Source organism: Dama dama, chromosome 10 (assembly GCF_033118175.1).
Source record: "Dama dama isolate Ldn47 chromosome 10, ASM3311817v1, whole genome shotgun sequence".
NCBI classification, from domain to species: Eukaryota; Metazoa; Chordata; class Mammalia; order Artiodactyla; family Cervidae; genus Dama; species Dama dama.
The window spans coordinates 41178518-41197389 of NC_083690.1; the positions used below are offsets into that span (position 1 = coordinate 41178518).

General features: G+C 66.1%; 2 protein-coding genes across 3 annotated transcripts; both read right to left on the reverse strand.

Moving 5' to 3' along the window:
* Positions 1 to 3072: 3072 nt before the first annotated feature.
* On the reverse strand, positions 3073 to 11499 carry LFNG (LFNG O-fucosylpeptide 3-beta-N-acetylglucosaminyltransferase). Its single transcript, XM_061153788.1, has 8 exons — positions 11003 to 11499; positions 6618 to 6666; positions 6029 to 6128; positions 5766 to 5919; positions 5551 to 5636; positions 4990 to 5155; positions 4366 to 4451; positions 3073 to 4214 (listed from the first exon to the last, which is right to left on the reverse strand). Exons 1-8 carry the CDS (start codon positions 11432 to 11434, stop codon positions 4148 to 4150), a joined length of 1140 nt encoding a protein of 379 aa, XP_061009771.1. The 5' UTR covers positions 11435 to 11499; the 3' UTR covers positions 3073 to 4147.
* Positions 6957 to 8667, reverse strand: LOC133063890 (uncharacterized). Of its 2 annotated transcripts, none has more exons than XM_061153789.1 (2): positions 8271 to 8667; positions 6957 to 8161 (listed from the first exon to the last, which is right to left on the reverse strand). In XM_061153789.1, exon 2 carries the CDS (start codon positions 8072 to 8074, stop codon positions 7439 to 7441), a length of 636 nt encoding a protein of 211 aa, XP_061009772.1. In that variant the 5' UTR covers positions 8075 to 8161; positions 8271 to 8667; the 3' UTR covers positions 6957 to 7438. The 2 variants fall into 2 exon arrangements, with proteins under 2 accessions (XP_061009772.1, XP_061009773.1); XM_061153790.1 differs by having other exon boundaries at positions 6957 to 7789; positions 8065 to 8667.
* Positions 11500 to 18872: the final 7373 nt, after the last annotated feature.

Below are 18872 nucleotides of genomic sequence, written 5' to 3' on the forward strand. Positions count from 1 at the left end.
GGTTTCCCTGTCCTTCACCAACTTCGGGAGCTTGCTCAAACTCATGTCCATCGAGTGGGTGATGCCATCCAACCATCTCATCCTCTGTCGTCCCCTTCTCCTCCCCCCTTCAATCTTTCCCAGCATCAGGGTCTTTTGCAATGAGTCAGTTTTTCGCACCAGGTGGCCAAAGGATTGGAGTTTCAGCTTCGGCATCAGTCCTTCCAATGAATATTCAGGACTGATTTCCTTTAGGATGGACTGGTTGGATCTCCTTGCAGTCCAAAGCACTCTCAAGAGTCTTCTCAAACACCACAGTTCAAAAACATCAATTTGTCGGCGCTCAGCTTTCTTTGTAGTCCAACTCTCAAATCTGTACATGACTACTGGAAAAACCATAGCTTTGACTAGACAGACCTTTGTTGGTAAAGTATTGTCTCTGGTTTTTAATATGCTGTCTAGGTTGGTCATGGCTTTTCTTCCAAGGAGCAAGCATCTTATAATTTCATGGCTGCAGTCACCATCTGCAGTGATTTTGGAGCCCAAAAAGAGGGTCCAGCCCAAAAAAAGGTCTGGTTGGGTGAGAAACCACCAACTCTGGCCAGCAGGCGGCGCCCAAGGACCGTGGCAGGTTGTGCAAGGGGGCTGCCCGCTGCTTGGGCAGGGGGAGCAGAGGCGCGTGGCGCGGGAGGCAGCCACAGCTCTGAGCCCCCAGACTCAGCATGGCGACATGATCTGGGCGACCTCCAGGGGCCAAGATGAGAAGCCCCCGGGGCCCTTGGTCCCCTCCTAGTGACAGTGGACCACGTGCCTTCTGTGTCCAGCCCCGGGCTGGACTTGGGGAAGAGATCACCTTCAAGAACATTTGGTGAGGGCGAGGCTGGGGTGGCAACAGGACTGGCCTTTGGTCTGACAACAGAATGGGGCTGGCTCTGGTCCCCCCGAGGCCCTGACCCGAGGCCCAGAGAGGGCATGACGGGCTGAGGCTGCAGCAGGGCCTGGCCTCTGGAAGCATGGATGCAGACTTGTGGGCAGCCATGGGCCAGGTGGATGAGGGCCGTGGAGACCACCCTGTCTCCAGACATCCTGACGAGCCCCACCTCCGCCCCTCGTCCAGTCTGTGCCGGGGCCTGGAGCGTCTTCCTCTGCCTGCTGCCCTCTGCAGAGCCTCCCTGCTCCAGCTCAGGTGGGCCTCTTCGGGGCAGCTAACTGTGATGGCCCAGCTGAAGGAGGTTCATTTCAACGGAACAGGGCGGGCCCCACCCTGGCACCCGTCTCGGCCCCTCCAAGACATGGCTCAGCCTCTGCTCTGGCCGTCTAACCAGGCCCTCGCCCATGGGCAGCTCGGGAGCCAGAGGCAGGGCAGGGTTGGGGCGCCCAGCGGCCCCCGGGTTGTGCTTTTACATTTCATTTCTGAAAGCCCACAGTGACCCGCTGTTCGGGAGGGCCAGACTGGGGGACGTGGAGTCCCTTGAGCCCGCCAGGACCCTCTCCAACCAGCCCTCAGCCCAGTGCGCGGGGAGCGCCGATGCCACCAGGGGTGGGGCATGGGTGCCCCGGGCCGTGTCCGCTGGAGGAGGGAGGGCGCCTCTCCGTGACTCACTGGGGGAGGGCCGCCTCCCGCACCCCCAGGGCGGCGGATGCCTGTTCCTATAAAGCCTCCTGGACCGCTTCCCCTTCTGAGGATGGAGCCCGCCCCCCGCGCTCAGCTTCATGTTGAGGAGGAACGGGCCAGGGTGCCCCAGGCCTGCCCCTCCATGACCCCGCCCGGAGGCCAGGGGCTCAGCTGCCTCGTGCTGACCCCCATTTCCCACATGGAGGTGGAGACTCCCCCCACCCCCACCCTGGGCTCCCTGCTCCGCCGCCGGGACAGCCCAGACCAGCTGTGATCCTCAATGCCCACCCCTGGACCCCAGGGCCCCGCCGCTCCATGGGGAGGCGATGCCAGCCACCGGGGGCGGGGTGCCAGGCTGCGGGTCCGCTCCAGGCAGAGGCTCCTCTGACTCACGCCAGCCGGAAGGAGACCCGTGGCCTCTGCCCGCAGCGGCAAGTTCTGCTGTGACCGCCCCACGCCCGCCCAGCCTGGCACAGCGGGCTCTGGGGGCGTCCCCCAGACAGGGTCAGGCCGTGTGACGGTGAGGGGCCGTCTCTCCTGCACTGTTCCCGTCCCTGTCGCACCCCCAGGGCAGCTGCTGGGCAAACCACGCGCTGACTCAGGGCTGCACAAGGCCCAGGTGGGGTCAGGCACCGGCCGCCTGCTCCCCGGGCCAGAGCGGGCACCAGCAGGGCGTGCGGAAGCGGCGCCCTCCCAGACCCAGTGGGGGTGCTGAGTAGGGCAGCGTGGCGGGGGGGCGGTTCTGTCCCCACATCAGGGGTGGGAGGAGAGCCGCTCCTCCACCCTCGGTCTGTTCCCAGATGTGCCAACAGGGTACGCGGTGGGCATTGGGGAGCGGAGGCAGTGGGAGGAGCCCCAGGTCCCAGAGAGGACCCGCGGGGCGGAGGCGGGGGCAGCTAGGGGCTGCGGTCGGGCTGGGGAGCAGCCTGTCTGGGCTATTTGAGGAAGAGGAAGTGAGGACTGCCCCAGGCCCAGGGAGGGGACTCCCCCAGAGGCCAGAGCAGGCCCTCCCCACCCCACATCACACAGGCTGATCTGAGGAAGGGCCTGAGGAGCTGCCTTCCGTAGAAAACATTGCCACCGTCTAGGGTCAACAGCACGGGTAGGGGTGGCAGGGTCGGGGGTCCCAGGTGAAACCACGGCAAGCGCCTGTCGCCCTCAAGAGAGGACTGGACTCCCTGGCAGCCGGCCCGGGCCAGGTCTGCAGACGCCGGGGCTGCAGAGTCTGAGGGCAGCGCGTCTGATCACGTGAGATCTCCCCCTACACCTGAGGCTGTCCTGGGCTGGCCACCCAAGTTCCTGGGCCTCTCAGGAATGTGCAAGTTGCTATTCTGAGTCCAAGTTCCCGTCCCACGATAGTTGGCTTGGGGGGCGGTCTGTCCATACCTACCCCACACGAGTGCCACCGAGCCCCCAGAGCCAGCTTCCATGAACCTGCATCTCGGGCGCCACTTCCAGCCAAGACCAGGACCCCCAGGTTGCCCCAAAGAGCATCTTTATTCACAGCAAAGGACGTCACCATAGCAACACACGTCAATTCCCTGAGAACGTTTCCCTTATCGTTCACTTTCCTAGCTATGTCTTGCAGAAAGAAAAACAGAATGCAAAACACACCTCATTGGTCAGGTGCGCCGAGCTGGGCTGGGAGGAGACGGGTTCTGTGAAGGAGGTGGGCAGGGAGAGACCAGATATCATGACACATAAATACACAGAGTGTCAGACATTTCCATCAGCTTTAACAGCAAAGACTATCCCAAGTTTGGCTTCTGCTTTTCTGATCCACAGAAAAGATAACACCTTCCCCAAGCCCCTGAAAACACAGACAAAAACACCCTACTTTTTTACCCACCCCCTTTCAAGAAACAGTCACAGTAAAAAACACTGTCACAATATTTACAGACACACCCACTATGGGCGACTTTCTCTCTACTTTGGAGAGGAGTTAAAATGCTCAGCTGACTCCCCGTCACAAAGGGAAGCTGGCTGAGAGAGCAGGGGAGACCCCTGCCCGGGATGCTTCACCCAGTGGCAAGGTCGCTGGGGCCGCTGTCACTCGGAGCTGTGGTACCCAGGCCGGAGCTCAGCACGAGGGGGCTCAGGGCACTCCCCCAAACCCAGCTTCCTCGAGCTGAACACAGGGAGCTGTCCTGGGGGCTCTGAGCGGGGAGCCAGGGTCCCAGGGGGGCAGGTGCCCACGGCCACGGGCCTGCGCTCAGCAGGACTGAAAGGCGCCCACACGTCCCTGCAGAGCAGCCCCTGGGCCCCACGCCGCCCAGAGGCCCCGAAAGGGTAACAGAACCGCCCTCAGAGTGACTGACACACAAATCCTTCCGGGGCGGAACACGGACAGACAGGCGGACAGACAGGCAGGACTTTGCCTGCCCCTTGGCAGAGCAGAGCTGCCCAGCAGTCTGCTACAGGGATGGGCTCACAGCACACACACAGGCGCAGCCCCAGGGCAGCCTCGAAGGCCCAGGCCGGGGCGGCATGACAGGGGTCCTCGGGCCCTTTGGATACCAGGGGCGCCCGGGAACGGGGTTTCAGCCACGGCCGCTAGAGGATGGCAGTGCGGGGACACCAGGGTGTGTCTGGGTACAGATGGCAGTGGATGGAGCGGAACCTGTGGGGATAGAGCGGGGGCTTGTCCGTGCGGGCTGGGGGCCCTGCTCCACCCGAGCAGACGCCTGGGGGGCGCTCCAGCTCTGCCCGAGCTGCAGTGGACCCCAAGGGACCTCCGTGAGCCCGCCCCCTCTAGGCCTCCCTTTCCTCACCTCGACGGGTCAGCCTCCACCGAGAAGGGCCCCTTAATGTGGACGGCATTCCGCTTGTTTTCAAACATGCCGTAGCTCAGGGTCACCTGCAGGGAGATGGAAAGGGTGATGCTGGGGGGTGCGGTGCCCAGGCCACCCTACCCTGGCTCTGCCCAAGGCGGGCACATGTGCAGTTCTGCGCGAGGGGACAGCCTGGCCTTCTGCCCACCTCGGGCCGAGAAGCCAGGTCCATGTTGCACCCCCCTGCTCTGCAGCCCCAGGAGTAAAGCCCAAGGGAGCTTCAGCTGCGGCGGCGGTCTCGCCAGCTACGGCGAGGGAATGTTTACGGACACAGGGAAGACCCGAAAGGCTCAGAGTAGGTGTCCTGCCGAAGACAGAGGCAGGACAGACGGACCATGGGACTGCTGCTGGGGAGGTCTGGGTGCCTGGGTGGTGGCAACCAACAGCCGGGCCTTGGTGACCTATTCAAAACCGTGGCCCCTCCGCGGCCCCATCCCCCTCCCCCATCCCCTCCCCACTTCCTTCCGCCCTCCTCTCCCAGACGCTCTCCTCCGGGGCCCGCATCGCTTGCACGCGCATCGCTTGCACGCGCATCCCTTGCACGCGCATCCCTTGCGCGCGCACCTGCTCGTGGAGCTCGGAGGCAGGCACCTGCTGCAGGTTCTCCAGGTGGGAGTGGAAGAGCCCGCAGCGCACCAGGGGCACGCCCAGCAGCGCCTCCACGATGTAGCCGATGGTGCAGTCGTCCGGCAGCCGGATCCGCTCAGCCGTGCTCATGAAGTGGCCTCCGCTGCGGGAGGGAAGGGCCGAGGGCTGCAGTGAGCCGAGGGGGCAGCCGGGCAGGGCCCCAGCGGGCAGCCTGCGGCTCGGCCGGCCGGGCTCCAGCAGGAGGTGGACGCGCCCCGCGGGGCCGCTCCCAGCCTCCCTGAGCCCCAGGACAGCCCCCTCCTCTGTACAAGCCTGAGGACTCCCCTGCGCGTGGTGGGGGCGGTGGGGGGGTTACCAGATGCAGGAAGGGGTCCTGACCCCCCCTGGTGGCTGGCGGGCGGTGGTGGGGAGGACTCACCCTGCCGGAGGACGTGAGGTTTGGGGACACTGGTGCTGGGAAGATGAGCCGTGCCAGGCCGGCCGTGGGGGGACCCTGGGAGATCGGAGGCAGCCTCACCTGCGCCCCAGGGCACTCACCTGGCCCAGGGGCTCATCTTCAGGGCCAGCCCTCGGCTGATGCAGAAGCCAGCCCCGCCGGTGGCAAACCAGAAGTGGACAGGACGCTGTGGGGAGCCGGGGACGGGGGGGACATGGTGAGACTCCCAGACCCCCGGTGCCGGGCCGCGGGGCAACCCCAGCCTCCTCCCCGCGCAGCGGTGCAGGCTGGCTTGTGGGGCGGGGGGGACACTCACCACCTTGTTTTCGCTGACCCGCTCCGTGGCCTGGATGGGCCGGTCCAGGCTGGGCTTGCCCAGGTAGACGTCCTGCGTGTGTGGGTAACTGCCCAGCAGCCTCAGCAGGGCGCGCACGTTCACATAATTATCGTCATCCACGTGGCAGAACCACCTGGGGTGGGAAGGCAGGGCCGTCACGGGGGTGTCATGCGGGTGGGACTGCCAGGGCCAGAGCCCCACGAGGAGACGCTCCCGGGGCCCCGCCAGAGCCCGGCACTCACTTCCTCCCCGACTCGATGAAGCGGTCATACTCCACCGCCATCTTGCAGGACAGCGCCTGGCGGCTGTGGGCGGCGGAGCAGTTCGTGTTGACCACATGGCCTGTGGACAAGGGGAGGGGCTGTGAGCGGGTCCGAGGCGGTTCAGAGAGGGCGGCCTGGCCTGGGGTCACACAGCAGGCCCGGGAAAAGCAGAGCAAGAAGGGGTGGGGGGGAGGTGGCATTCTGTCCCGGGGCGCCCTGGGTTCAAGAAGTGCCTGCAGCGGCCACCCCACTCAAGCCCTCCCCCTGAGCCGACCCCGGCCTGCAGACCCCAGCCCCAGCGCGGGCGCCCCGCCCCGCCCCGCCCCCGCCCATTCAGGCGGCTTTTTCCCAGCACCAGCCACCTGTTGCCGCCACATCAGCTCAAAGGGCCCAGGAGCTGAAAGGGCCTCATTTGCATGAGAATTGGGGGGGGTGAGTGGTGGGGCGGGGCGCTGAGCAAACCCGTTGAGTAAACTGCCCTCCCAGGCCCTCGGCCCCGGCGACCTCTCCCGAGGGGCGCGTTTCCCCCGGGCAGGGGCCCCCTCGCCTCCCCGCGCCCAGGGCTCACCGGTGCGCCTGGCCAGCGCCTCGTCTTCCCCGTCCGTGAAAATGAACGTCTGCAAGGAGAAACGCGGCCTTGAACGGGCAGCTCGGGGGGACGCCCCGGCCACTGCGGGGCCCAGGGCTGGGACCCCTCGTGCCCACGCCGCACCTTGGAGCTTCCGTTTCCACACCCCCATGCAGAGCGGGGCTCCAGGGCCTACCCTGAGTGCAAGTGGGCTGGGGGCTCGGGAAGGACCCCCACCCCACCCCCGCCCACGGCGGCAGCTGCGCCCAAGGTCGCCGGGCGGCAGCTGCGGCGGCACGAGCCAGGTGCGGCGCCCCGCCCACCGCCAGGTAACCGCGCGCGGCCCGCCCTGAGCACCTGGCGGGCACACACCCTTATTGACAGAGTGCCCGGCCTGCGGGAGGGGCAGGGCACAGGCGGAGGGGGTCGGCTTCGGGAAGCCAAATCTCAATCAGTCGGGGACAAAGGCCTCCGCTGGGCGGCTGCCAGGCACTGGCGGACAAAGGGCCCGCAGGGAGGGTGAGTCACCGGCATTGTCCGCCAGCTTTGTCCCGGGCCGCGTTAAGCGGGAGTGGCCGCACGGCCCATTACCATACAGCTGGCCTGGTTAACTGGGCCAGGCTGGGTACAAGGTCCGGCGGGGCAGGGGTGTGGCCACAGCCCCGAGGTCCCCCCGGCTGCACCCTCGGGACGGGCCCCTCGCACCGCCGGCCGCGTGGCCAGCCCACCGAGGCGGTCGCCTTCCCTGAGCCAAAGCAGCCCCCAGGGTTTTCCGGAGACTCTGACAAGTCTACGGGGCTGGGCCGGGAAACGGCACGGGCTCACGGCTCCGCACAAGGGTCAGCGGCCACGGCTTGGGCTCGCAGACAGGCCTCGCTCGAGGCCACGTCGAAGCTCCAGCTATGCCAGCCTGGCTCCTCCACCCCTGCCAGGATCGCTCTACGGAAGCGGGGGGGCCCGACGGGGAGGGGCCAGGAGCTGCCGGCGCCCGCCTGGGCCCGTCGGCACACGGGGAGGAATGTTCCTTCCTCTGCCGCCCGCCCAGCGCGTGCCGCCCAGCGCACCCAGGCGTGCCGAGTGCAGAGCCCGGCCTGGCGGAGGGTGTTGTGAGCGCGGGCAGCAGGAGACACCCCCCACCACCACCTCCGTGGCCGCTGGGCCCCGGTTTCCTCCTGGGGAAAAATGGGCACGAGGGAGGGGCCAGCATGTGCAGGCCTAATGCAATGTGTACTCGGGAGCTGGGGGACCCACCTGGGGTGCCCACCCTCGCCTGGTAGCCCCGGCTCCCGGTCCAGCCTGAGCCCAGACCCGGGCACACGCTCAGGTGAGGCCGCCAGCTGGGTGGGCCTGGGAGGCATTGAGGGAGGGAGGGTGGACGGGCCCCTCCCGCCCGCTGCTCGCACGGTGCCCTCCTCCCCAGCAGACACCCCAGGGCGCCCGCACGCACGGACTCGCATCCAGCCCCCCGCCTGCTCTCCAGCATCTTGGCCCAGGAATGCCGTGGGAGGCCGAGGCCGGCCCGTGCAGACGCGCCGTTGCCGCCACTGGATTAAAAGGAAAATGCTTTCTTAATGAGATCAAGCGAGGCCTGTTCTCCCGCGCTTTCGATGGTGCCCTAAAAACCCAGCCCAAGGCTACAGAGATTAAAGTCACCTTTGTTCAGAGAGGAGCACTCGGAGGCGTGGGGCTGTGGGGGTGTGAGGGTGCCGGGCCTCCTGTCTCGCCACATCAGAGCAGTCAGGAGAGGAGGGGACGGGCCTTGCCCGTGGCTCCCAGCCTCAGTTTCCGCCCTCTGTGCAATGGGCGTAACCAGAGCTCACGCGCCCGGAGCAGAGCGCCCAGCTCCTTCTCTTCTTCCAGCTCCCTCACGGCCTGGGAGGAGGACACCGTCCCTTCCCGAGTGTACAGGTGGGGAAACAGAGGCCCACAGAGAGGCGGGCCCCGGCCTGCGGTCACGCCCTGGGACAGAGGTGGTGCTGGTCCCCGTTAGCCGTGCCCCGCAGACCCCTCCCCACTTCCCTGAGGCCGCAGGGCTGGGGGAGGAAGAGCCGGGCAGCAGGGCGGCAGGGCTGGCGGAGGGCGGGGGAGGGGGGGGGCGGGTGGACACCCACAGGAAGCGGCATTGTTCCTGGAGCTGCGATTCAAAGAAACACAGGATGCCAAGCTCTCCCCCCCCCCCACCCCCGACAACTGTGGCCGCTGCGGTGGCAGCCGCCGCAGCCTGGCCCACGCCTGGGAGGGACGGGGGAGCCAAGTGCGGGCCGAGGGCCCACCCCCTCACCCTGGACCTGTCATGACGTGGCCCCTGCTGACCACCCCGCCCGAGCCTCTCCAAGGGCTGGAAGTCGCTTGCACACCCCACAGGTTGTGTTCAAGATGCCCAGTTGCCCTTTCAGAGCATTTCCTACTCTCCGTCTAGCTCAAGTGGCACCTCCTCCAGGAAGTCCCTCCCTCTCCAACCCGGGTCCGATGCCCCCCTTGCAGCTCACACAGCCTCTGTGGGTTTCCCCCGCCACAGCTCTGACTTCCTGGAGTCTCCCCCATCAAACCGGGTCTGAACCACTCTGCACAGACAGGGTTGGGAGGGGAGGTCTCTCCGTTGAAGCAGTTTCAAGGACCCCTCACCCATAGGACACCATGAGAGGGATTCTTGCTAGACGGGACACACAAACTGACTGTTGGGAGTCAGATTCGGCTTCTCCCGGGTGTGGTCAGATAGTGAGAAGGGAACCTTCAGTGGGGAAGGTGACCTCCCTGCCTCTCCAGGTTTTGGCCGTCCTCTTTCACAACCCCGACCAGAGGCCAGTGCCTTCCTTATTTCAGAGGTGAGCGGACTGAGGGCCACAGAGGCCCTTGGTCATGCCCAGGGTCACCTTGCTTGGCCGGAACTGCTCCCCGAGACCCCCCTGACCATATCCCGTCTGCTGGAGGAAGTCCTCAGAGTCCGAGATGAGAGGGGCTCAGAGCTGGTGGCAGCCCAGAGGGGGCTGAGCACTGCCAAAGGTCACAGAGCAGGCAGGCAGAGTCCTGGGGGTGGTGCCTGGCTCGGGGACGGCGCCCTGCAAGTGCTGTCACTCAGGGAGGGGGGGGCCCGCAGGCCGTCATCGCCAGGCAACCTGAGTGGCCAGCACGCCGGCGGCGGTTCCCATGGAGCACATAGCTGCACACAAGAGGCCGGACGCCTTTCTCCACTGGAGAAAGGGGCTTTGTTACCTTGCCCGAGCGGCCGGCGTGAGAGCCGCCCGGCGCTGGGAATCCTAACGGCCCAGCAGCCAAACAAAACCCGCAGCCCCCGCCGCCCCCTCCTGCCAGCCTGCTGAGCCCCTGGGAAAGGGACGCCGTGTTCCCAGGAGGCTGCCGTGGGCTGGCTCCCAGGGCCCCTTCCCCACGCTGGGACCAGGAGGATCCTGCTCCCCTGGCCCTCATCGTGACCTCGTCAGAGCCCTGCCCCTGAACAGGGCTCAGCCAGGCCAGGAGGCCCCCAGGCCTCGACGGTTTCAACAGGGAGGAAGAGAGGCAGGGTCTTCTCTGAGCCCCCAGCCCAGTCAAGGGTCCTTCACCCTCATCCCAAATACTCAGACAGTCCCTGGTATCTCCCAGTTCAGGGAATTCCCCCACCCCCTCCCCAGCAGCACTCACACTCTGCCCCCATCCTGCCCCAACCCAACCATCCAGCTGCAGCCTGGAGGGAGATTTTTCAAAGTGGGGTGTGTCTTTATTATGTGTGTGGAGGAAGTCAGTACTCAACTAGGATGTGCTAAGCTCTAGGTCTCAGGCTCCAGAGACTTCTGCACTGTGGAGCGCGGGCCCCAGAACACACCCCGAGACCCAGGGCGTGCTCTCTCGTTCTTGTTCGGAGATGGACCCCCCCCCCCAGGGCCCCCAGCAACACCCACTCCCAACTTCAACAGCGACGTGTCCCCTGCCCCATGGCAAAGGCTGGGATGGGGGACAGGTCTGGCCCTGTGCCCAGGGATCCTAACCCTTTGCTCCACTTCTCAGGAAAGAGGCTTCCTCCCGGAGAAGGGTGTGAGCCCGGGGAGGACGCCCCACGCTGAATCCACCTTGGGAAGGCTTGGGGACAATAATTCCCAGATGATGAGTTCCAGGGTTTGAAGACAAGAAGCACCACTGGCGCCAACGCAGGGCACCGGTGGCTGGCGAAGGCTCAGTGCAGGCCGCTGACCGAGGTGTTTGGGGAATGAGTCCCACCCTGCACTTCCACATCAGGCAAACTGGGCTGGAAGGGCATGAACCGGCATCCCTACGCCCGATATTCCCGGTGGCGGTACAGACAGGCAACCTGGCGCCCACTGGATGCTGCCACCAGCTGGACAAGAGGGCACCTCCTCCCCTGCCCACTTGCCCAGCCTGCGGGGGCTCACCATCTCCTCGTGGCGCGAGATCCACGTCTCCAGAAGCAAGTCGAGACGCGCGCGATGAAACTTTTTGGTGGTCTTCACCGCGATGAAGACGTCGCGCGGCGCCAGCTGCTCGACCGGGGGCCGCGGACGGCCGTCGGCGGGACGGGGGACGCCTCCGGGCGGTGGGCCCGCGTCTCTGCGAGAGCGGGTGAGTAGGCTGAAGTACTCGGACAGACTGTGCACCTCGCGGACGGGCGCCCCGGGCGCCGCCGCCGCCGCCTCCAGCCCGGGCGCCGTGGCCGCCCCCGAGGGGCCCGCCAGGCTGCGCAGCGCGCGCCTACCGCGCTCAGCCGGCACCGGAGGCGGCGGCGGGTCGGCCGTGAGCACCAACAGACAGGCAAGCAGCGCGCCCGCCAGCGCCAGCAGCAGCCGGCGGCCGCAGCGCTTGAGCATGGTGGGGTGGCGGCAGCGCGGAGCGCCCGGCCCCTCTCACCCGCGCCGAGGCTCCGGGGTCCCGCCGCACGTCCAACGGCGCCCCGCCCGCGGCCCGAGCTCTTAAACCGCCCTGGCCTGGCTCCGCCCCTGAGGCGTGGCTTCGCGCGAGGCCCCGCCTTCGGCGCGAGCTCACTGGCTCCCGGGCCCCCGGGGGCGGGGCCTCGCGCGTCGCCCCTGACGCCCGGCAGCGCCCACGTGGGACCGCGGCGGGGGTCTGGGAACCGAGGAGCCGGCGCCCTGCGCTCTCGCCCCCGGTCCGCACGTGCACGCCCCGCCCCGTCCCGCCCGGATCGCCCCCCGCGGGCAGCCGAGGGGAGCAGGGACTTGGGCCCGCCCCGCCCCGCCCCGCCCCGATGGCCCTGAAGGGGAAAAACCCAGGCCGGTCAGCGCGGGGCCGGAGCTCCACGTCTGGCCTACGGAGGGGCGCGCCCTCAGCGCTCTGACGGCGATTCCGGGACAGGGACTCTGGGCTCAGACGTCCCGCGGGGGACGTCCGTCCCTCCCCGCTGGGCACTTCCCCTCCCCGAGCCGGCTTCCTCCGCTAGGGCTGGCGCAGGCCGGGTCACAGGATTGGCGGACCTCAGCGCTCCGTCCAGAGCAGCCCTTATTAATAAAACCGAGGAAGGGCTTAGCCAGCTGAGCCACAGGTAGGGACACGAGGTTCCAGCGGGAAAACACCTTACCAGATTACATCCCTAGACCCGAGCGAATTCCCTCCTCTCGGCCCAACGTCGAGGCGGGGGAGAGGGTGGGTGCCCCGAAATCCGAGGCCGAGGCCGCCCCTCCCCGCGCGGGATGAAAGGCCGCCTTCTGTCCCATTTGGTCCCTCTGCGCTCGGGCCAGATACGGGTGGCCCAGCTGTGCCCCCGCCCCGCCTCCCCGGCACACGGCGGGCCCCCATCCCGGCCCTTCCCGCGGGCTGGGCCGGCCCACCGCACGAGCAGGGGCGGCAGGAATGCGCGCCGGCAGCCCGCGTTGAGGGTGAGGGGCGAGGAAGTGGCCAAGGGCTCCCCGTGGCGAAATCAGAGTCTGAGCCCCCAGCCCGCAGCGTCTTCCGGAAGCGCGGCCAGGGGCGGCTCTCCGCTTGGCTGCGTCTCCTCTCCCTCCCTCCCCAGTCCCTCGCATCCCCTCCTAAGGAGGGAGCACCTCGGCTACACTGGTCCCCCTCTTAGCGCTGGCTCTGCCCACTGGTCCATTTTCTTCACAACGTTTACATCTGCTCCAAGGCACCCTTCGTGGTCCTTCTCCCTCCCCTGAATGTCAACTGCAGAGATGAGGGCCTGGAACACAGTAAGCACTCTATAAAGATGTATTGTGTAGGGAGTTCCCTGGTGGCCCAGTGGCTAGGACACGGAGCTCCCAATGCAGAGGGCCACAGGTTCCCTCCCTGGTCAGGGAACTAGATCTCACTTGCTGCAACTAAGACCCAGTGCAACTAAAAAAAAAAAAGATTTATTGTGTAGATGTCTGGCCCGGTTCAGCAATTCTCACCTGGCCCATTTGTTCTTAGGGCCCTGGGGCCCTATCCCCTGCCCCTCTGTGATGGGGTGCGGTGGGGGATGGGAGTTCCCAGGCCTCTTCCTGTATCCACCCCAAGGTAATTAGCAGGCGCCACCCCAGGCAGGCAGATGCCTGAGCAGATGGTGCTGGCTGTGCCCAAGTGACGAGACTCCCATGGAGTCACCTCCTGCCATAAACTCCTCCCCAGCCTGGGAGCCTCTCCTCGGCTGCAGAGGTGGGAGTGGACAGGGGTCAGCCGAGCCCCAGCACAGCTCCAGTCCTGTCTGAAGGGTCTCTGTGCCCACTTTCCCTCGCCACCCGCCCCCACCCCCCCCCCCCCCCCCCCGCTATCCCAGGTCTGGGCTAGGTTGATAGGGAGCCTCCCCCACAGCCTTCCTCTCTCCCCTGGACCTCTCGAGCCGCCTCCACGCGGGTCCTCCTGCCAGCCTACCTGCTGTATTGATTCTCCACTCAGAAACCACACAGCTCGAATCATGCACGCAGGTCCAAACCTTTGATGGTTCCCCATGGCCTCTGGGGGCTTCCCAGGTGGTGCTAGTGGTAAAGAAGTCACCTGCCAGTGCAGAAGACATAAAAGATGCAGGTTCGATCCCAGGGTTGGGAAGATCCCCTGGAGGAGGAAATGACCACCCGCTCCAGTATTCTTGCCTGGGAAATCCCATGGACAGAGGAGCCTGGCAGGCTGTGGCCCATAGGGTCACAAAGAGTCGGGACACAGCTGAAGCAGCTTAGCACACATGCATGCATGGCCTCTTTTCAGTTCAAGTCCTGGACCAGTGTCCACCTCCCTCCCACCTAGGTCCCAGCTCCATTGCGTGCCTCTGCCTGCAATGCCTCCCAGTTCTCTAACAGCCCCAAACCGTCATGCCCCGAAGTCTCTGCATGAGCGGTCAGGGCACCTGGGGTCCTTCATCGGCGTCCATGTTAAGCAGCACCACTAGGTGCTAAGGGTTCTGCAAGGGGGCGGAGGGAGGGACAGCCATGCCACCCGTACTCCTGCCTGACCCTGACGAGGTCCCATGAGCCCGCTCCTCCGTAGCCCCGCTCCAGGGGTGGGACCCCCTGCTCTGCACCCAGAACATCTCTGCTTTCTCCCACCCGCGCTCCTGGCCTCCATAGTCCTGGCTGCTGTGGTTTCCACCCACCAGGCAGCGAGAGTGATGTGCCCATTGTACAGAAAGCAAGTGGAGGCTCAAGAAGCTCTGCTGCATTGTGCTCAGGGAGCAAGGAGGAGGAGCAGCTGGACAGGGCGCAGAGGTCGGCAGGGGCTTTTCCGCACCTCTCCGCAGCCGGGCTTGGTGGGAGTGGGGGGACCTGGGTGTGACTGCCTGTCTGGGAACAGCAGGACGAAGCTCTGCAGCATTCTTGTGGGGGCCGTGGGCTTTGGCAAGAGTGATTCAATCTCTTTGCTGTCAGGAGAATGGAATTTCGTGGTGACTCCTTGAGGTCTGAAAACTGGAGGGGGTGGCCGCTCTAGCTGCCCCTGCCCCCTTCCCCAGGCTGGCTCCAGCCAGAGGTTCTCCCCTCCCCTGCCCTCACCCTAGACCCAAAGGCTCCCTCCAGGGACCCATTGGGCCAAACAGCTCTGAGGGAGTGTGTGGGGGGTGATAGAGGAGGTGCTGGGCCCAGACAGGAAATGGGGAGCCAGGCACGTGGACACAGCCCAGGGGCTAGGGGCTTCTGGAGCCAGACTAACCGCTTTCCAACCCCAGAGGGGCCACTTCTCAGCTTTTTGACCTTGACCTGGGACCTCCTCTGAGCCTTGGTTTCCCCACCTGTAACACGAGGATGACGCTATCATCTGTCGTAAAAGGGGCTGATGGGCAGTGGGTCAGAACGCCGGCGGCCTGGCCCTCTCGCCCAGGGACTTGGGCCTGGTGCCACCTGGGTGGCTGACCCCTGCTCAGCACAGCCCCTGCTCCAGCCCACGCGGGGCTCCTGGGCAGCCAGGTGACCCAACGGCTCGAGACCTGTCCGTGAGGCTGGGTGGAGAGGTGGCCGAGGACAGGGGACCTGCATGAGCAGTCCTACTCTGCCTCTCCGTCAGGCTTGGAGGACGTGCTGTCTACCCATCTGAGCTCAGGCCCCCTTTCCCAGTCGGGGCTCAGCCTGGGGCCCCCTGCAAACGGAGTCAAGTCCCAGAGGGCTCTAGAAGTCCCTTCCCCGTGAGCCCCGGAGCCTTGGGCTAGCCTCCCTGAGTGGCTGTTTCCTGGGAAGATCCTGGAGACATAATGGGTGAGCCATTAACTGGGAGGATGTCATCCATGGCAGTCCTGCTTGGCGTCCGGGAACTGCCCAGAGAGGGACGGGAGGCTCTGACCACCCCTGCGCTCCTGGGGGGCTCACACGCCCCCTCTGACACCGGCATGCGAGAGCCAGTCCTCAAGGGGGAGCTTGGACAGCGTGGGCGCCCGGGTGCCAGGGTACCCGTGGGCTTTCTGAGAGCGGCGAGTGGCATGGCCACAGTGGCCCCGGGAGGCCCCCACCCAGAAGCTTCTGGACAGAGTCTGTGCTGGCAGGAGGCCCCAGGGCAGGAGGGCGGGGGCGCAGCCGGCAGCTGCTTCCCGCTCCTGCTGTTGGGGTGGCGCTGCCCCCGTGAGAAGGACAGCCCACAGCTGCCGACAAGCCCCCAGCCTGGCCCTGCCCACCCGGGACCCCTCACCCCTAGCCCCACACGGTGTGGTCTCGGGCCAGTTTCCTTCTCTCTGTGGGCCTCGGGGGTTTTACTCGATGCTGCTCCGGGGATGTAGCTGGTGCCCGCCCTCCCCCGCCGCCCCCCACCCCGTCCCGCCAACCCTGGGCTGGCGAGGGGCTGGTACTCTGCAAGTGTGAAGTGCCAGTGTGTGCAGGCCGCCTGGCTCCTCGACCTGAGCCCTGGGGCCTGGCGTAATCAGAGCAGCTAGGCTGACTTGGCCCGGGTGGCTGAACAAGGCCCCGAGGCAAATGGATGGACGGATGGACAGATGGATGGACGGACGGACAGATGGGCACGTGTGCACTCAGGGTCGTCCAGAGGCTCGGGAGAGCCCACCTTCCTCCGCAGCGCCCACCCCCACTCAGGGGAACGTGGGTCTCAGGGTAAGGAGGTCAGGCAGGGCTGCCCACGGAACACGGAGCCGGCCCTGGGGACGGGGCCTCCGGGCAGGTGGACGCCCACAACGACCCCTGCACTTCCCAGCGAGCTGCCCGGGGGAGGCCTGGAAAGTCGCACTCAGAACGTTGGTCTTACGGGCAGGACACGGGGTCCACGGAGGGGAGAGGGCTCCCCTCGCCCCCACAGGGAAGTCAGGCCGTCCCACACTTGGGAGTAGGGTTCGTGCCCGTGGTGAGGGCAGCAGGCCCAGAGCCCGCAGCTGCGCTTCTTCCTGACGGCCGTGCCGGGGCTGGCCGCGGCTAATCTGATTTGCAGCCCCCAGTGGCAGAGCCCTACCGCCAGTTCCCACTGCTGACATCCTGCAGGGGCCAGACGTCCACCAGGGAGACACCAGAGCTGCTCTGCCCCGGCCGGCCTTTGTCTTGCCAAGAATGGCTGGCTTGTGCTGGGCAGGGGTGGGCCGTGGCTGTGCTGCTGCCCGCCGGGCTCCAGGCACGATCCCCTGCCCCAGTCCTGACCCTGTGGCAATGCGGTGGGACCAGACCCCAGGACGGGGGAGCAGGGGCGGGGGCCGCGTGGAGGTAGCTGGGGGCTGTCTTGGCTCCAAGTGAACCTGCTTCCTGCCCTGTGTGGTCCTGAGCTGGTCTCTGTCTCCCTGGCCTCAGGACCCTCCTCGGTAACGCGAGAGGGTTCCTGCTCTTCCTGCTCTCTGGAGTCGGGGCAGGGGGAGGTGGCATCCTTCGATATTCCAGGCTGCCTGGAAGAGGGGGCGGCTCCGTGCCCAGGCGTGGCAGTCACACCCACAGGGGGATGAGCCGCCACCACGGGGCCCATCTGTCCACCTGTCTGTCTGTCCATCCGGCTGTCCATACACCCCCAAGGACACCCCCGGGCCCTTGCTCCATTCCAATCTGATCTGGCTCCAGGGCAGGGAGGAGGTGACCTAGACGCCGCCCCTGGGCCCAGGGAGCTCACAGTCTCACGGGGAGGAGCCTGCTGGCATCCAGCTATTCCCCAGACAGAGGGAGGGTGGTAGGGGCTGGAAGTTCTGCCAGGTCCAAGGGTGCTGGGTGCCTGGGCGAGGGAGAATCCACCTCATGGCGGGGCTGGGGTACAAGGCTTCAAAGGAGGCTTCCAGGAGAGGATGGTGACCTTCGCCCTGCGAGGCTTCCCAGGTGGCGCTCATGGTAAAGAACCCGCCTGCCGAGGCAGGAGACAGCAGAGACACGGGTTCGATCCCTGGGTTGGGAAGATCCCTTGGAGGAGGACATGGCAATTCACTCCAGTACTCTTGCCTAGAGAATCCCACAGACAGAGGAGTCTGGTGGGCTACAGTCCGTGGGGTCACAGAGAGCCGGACACGACTGGGCACACACACCACTCTGCAGCTGACGTCTGGGGAAGGGAGCAGGGCCGGGCCGCCTGGGGGGATGGAGAGAGTGTGTTTAGATGGGGCGTGGGGAGAGGAGCGGTGGAAGATGGGCCTGCAGGAGCCTCAGATCCAGGCCCAGAGACCCTGGGGAGCCACAGGGTTTGTGAGCAAGAGGGACGTGGCCCCAGGTGGCTTTACCAAAGGAGGAGAAGCAACTGCGGTTCAGCCAAGACACAGGAGGCAAGGCTACGCCCCCCGCTTGTCTGTCCACCCCTCGGGCCTCGTGTCCTTGTGGTCAGAGAAGGAGGAAGCTGGGAGGGTGCGGGGGCCGCCTGGGCCTTGGTGCGCCCTCCTCCCTTCCTTGGCGGCTGCGGAGGGTTTTCGGAAGAGGGCAGGGCCACGTTGCTTGGAGGTGGGTGGACCCTGGTGGGAAGGGGTGGGGGGACAGGACAGAGCCTGGACCAGGCCAGCGTCAGAGGGAGGCCTGGGCCTCTAATCTCTGCCTGCCCTCTGCAGCCCCGGTTTCATTGCCTGTACACTGTCTGCAGGGCTTGCCCCCCCACCGGTCATCTTGGCCCCCTGCAGATGTTTTTGCTTGTCACACCTCTGGGGTCTGCGAGTCGATCTAGTCGGTGGAAGGCAGGGATGTTGCTCAGTGTCCTGCTACATACCAGATGGGCCCCAAACAACAGAAAACTCCCCACCCACGATACCAGGAGGCTGAGAGGAAATCACCAGTGAAATGACAGGTCTGTCTCCAGGCTCGGGCCTCGTGGGGCCCCCAGGGGTGGCCCTCCGGCCAGGCCTGGGCTCACAGCAGGTGGGCGTGTGCCTGGCAGCGGGGCCTCCAGCAGCAGCTTGCTCCCTGTTTCCTGCAGGAGGTCACCTGAGGGCAGAGGATGCTGCCGGCAGGGTGTTGGGGAAGGCGGAAGGATTACACAGGGGACTTCCGTTGAAGGCCACGGCGGGGGTCAGTGGGGGCTGGGGCGAGGGCTGGGGTGTGCTGTGGGGGCTTGGCTAGGGGTTGGGGGCTCCTTCCGGGCCTGCTGCCCCCCACCCACTCCCCGCCTCCAGGTGGTTCCAGCCTCAGGACAGGCCAGAGTAGGGAGGTGGCAGGGAGGGGCCTCCTTGCAAGCTGTTTGCTCAGCCGAGGTTTAATCTCCAAAACAGGAAGGCTCGTATTGACAGAAGCAGCAGACGGAACTGCCGATGCGCCTGCCAGGTTAAGCTCCTGGGGCCCCGCTCCCGCCCCCGTGGGCTGCTCATAGACCCTGCCCTCAAATGCAAGGGCGACCCACCCCCCCAGCCCCTGGGCTGCGCCGCTTGGTGCCTGCCAGGCCTTGAACTGAAGGCCCCTCAGTACCCTCTGCCAACTGCATGGAGGAGTGGAGCCGGCGGGGTGGGGGTGT

Excerpts from the sequence above, each read along its gene's own strand:
- LOC133063890 (XM_061153789.1), bottom strand. The coding sequence starts at position 8,074 with ATGCGAGTCCGTGCGTGCGGGCGCCCTGGGGTGTCTGCTGGGGAGGAG.
- LFNG (XM_061153788.1), bottom strand. The coding sequence starts at position 11,434 with ATGCTCAAGCGCTGCGGCCGCCGGCTGCTGCTGGCGCTGGCGGGCGCG. Across the intron at positions 5,920-6,028 it reads TTCATCGAGTCGGGGAGGAA|GTGGTTCTGCCACGTGGATG; the intron begins GTGAGTGCCGGG and ends TTCCCACCCCAG. Across the intron at positions 5,156-5,550 it reads AAGATGAGCCCCTGGGCCAG|CGGAGGCCACTTCATGAGCA; the intron begins GTGAGTGCCCTG and ends TCCCTCCCGCAG.